General features: G+C 63.3%; 1 protein-coding gene across 1 annotated transcript in view; it reads right to left on the bottom strand.

Annotated features, from left to right (window-relative positions):
• Window positions 1-481: 481 nt before the first annotated feature.
• The window catches only part of MGMT (O-6-methylguanine-DNA methyltransferase), a 157,283-nt gene continuing 156,576 nt past the window's right edge, over window positions 482-1,188 (bottom strand). The window contains exon 5 of the mRNA XM_006754931.2: window positions 482-799. Within this exon, the coding sequence (XP_006754994.1) occupies window positions 587-799 (213 nt within the window). The 3' untranslated portion in view covers window positions 482-586. The remainder of the gene's footprint in view (window positions 800-1,188) is intronic.

The following is a 1,188-nucleotide window of genomic DNA, read 5'->3' on the forward strand; positions in this document are numbered from 1 at the left end:
CAGAGAGCGGCTGACCTTCCAATGGTTCCGATAAGCGGTTACTCTCCACTCGATCCACACGGATCAGAAGTGGCCGCATCTTGCACGAGCTTTCCTGGCAGCCGGGCCAACAAAGCTAGGAAACCTCCCCGGGCACCGTTCCCGCCGCCGTCTCTCTTCACCGAGGCGCAGCTCTCGCACCAGGAGGGAAGGTGGGTCCACACGAGTGGTCAGTCTCTTGCGGGGACGGGAAGGCTGCAGCCTGGGCAGGCCGCAGGGGCCATGGCCTGGTGGCTGTGGTCCCAGGGGCTGTAGCTGGCTCTGGGCGGCGCCCAGCTGTTCCCATGGACGCCGACGCTTCCCTCCCTGGGCGGTGTCCCTCCCGTTCCCAGTCCCCCCTCCCATCCCTGCCCGACACACTAGGACTGGACAACACAGCGAGAGAAGGGGACTTGCTCTGTGGTAAAAGGTAAAAATGACAAAGGGAGGTGGACACACGTCACCAGGACACGGCAGCTTTTTTAATGTGGCGGGGCGTCCGCACAGATCCCTCCGACAGGCTGTTACATCGACGTGTCCCTCACACACTCACTCCTGCCACAGATGCTCAGTCTCGGCCAGTGGGATCGGAGCTGCTGCTGCCCCTCAGGGCCCCGCACCAGGTTCGGGCCAGACGGGAGCCCCCTGCATGGGCCGGGGTCCCCGCCAGGCTGCCTTCATGGTCCAGAAGCCACTCCTTCACGGCCCGCCCTCCCCCGGAGTAGTTGCCCAGGGCGCCGCTGCTGCAGATGACTCGGTGGCACGGGACGAGGATGGGGACCTGGAAGACAGAGGTGGCCCCGTCAGTCTGGGCTGCAGGCCAGGGAGGTCCTGGGCTCCTGAGCAGTGACCTGGGGCTGCCAGTGGGGCCCATCCTTGTGCGACCTCGGCCTCAGCACCACTCCCCGGTCTCTGGGGTCTCCACGGGGGCGGGGGGAGGGGGTAGGATGCAATCCCCAAGATGAAAGTGCGGCATCTCCCAGCCAATCCCTGTGCACCAGGACTTGGGGGGGGGGACTTAATTTCATTTGGGGAGAGATTCCTAAAGTGCATTTACAAGATTTAAAATCACATTCCAAGTCATGGGGGTGCATGAAGTTCCCAAAACTCTCTGAGAAGTAACACGGAGCTCACATCTGGGAGGTGCCTTCAAGCCCTGGGCCCCTCCCG

This window comes from Myotis davidii, unplaced genomic scaffold, assembly GCF_000327345.1.
Source record: "Myotis davidii unplaced genomic scaffold, ASM32734v1 scaffold72, whole genome shotgun sequence".
Classification (NCBI taxonomy): Eukaryota; Metazoa; Chordata; class Mammalia; order Chiroptera; family Vespertilionidae; genus Myotis; species Myotis davidii.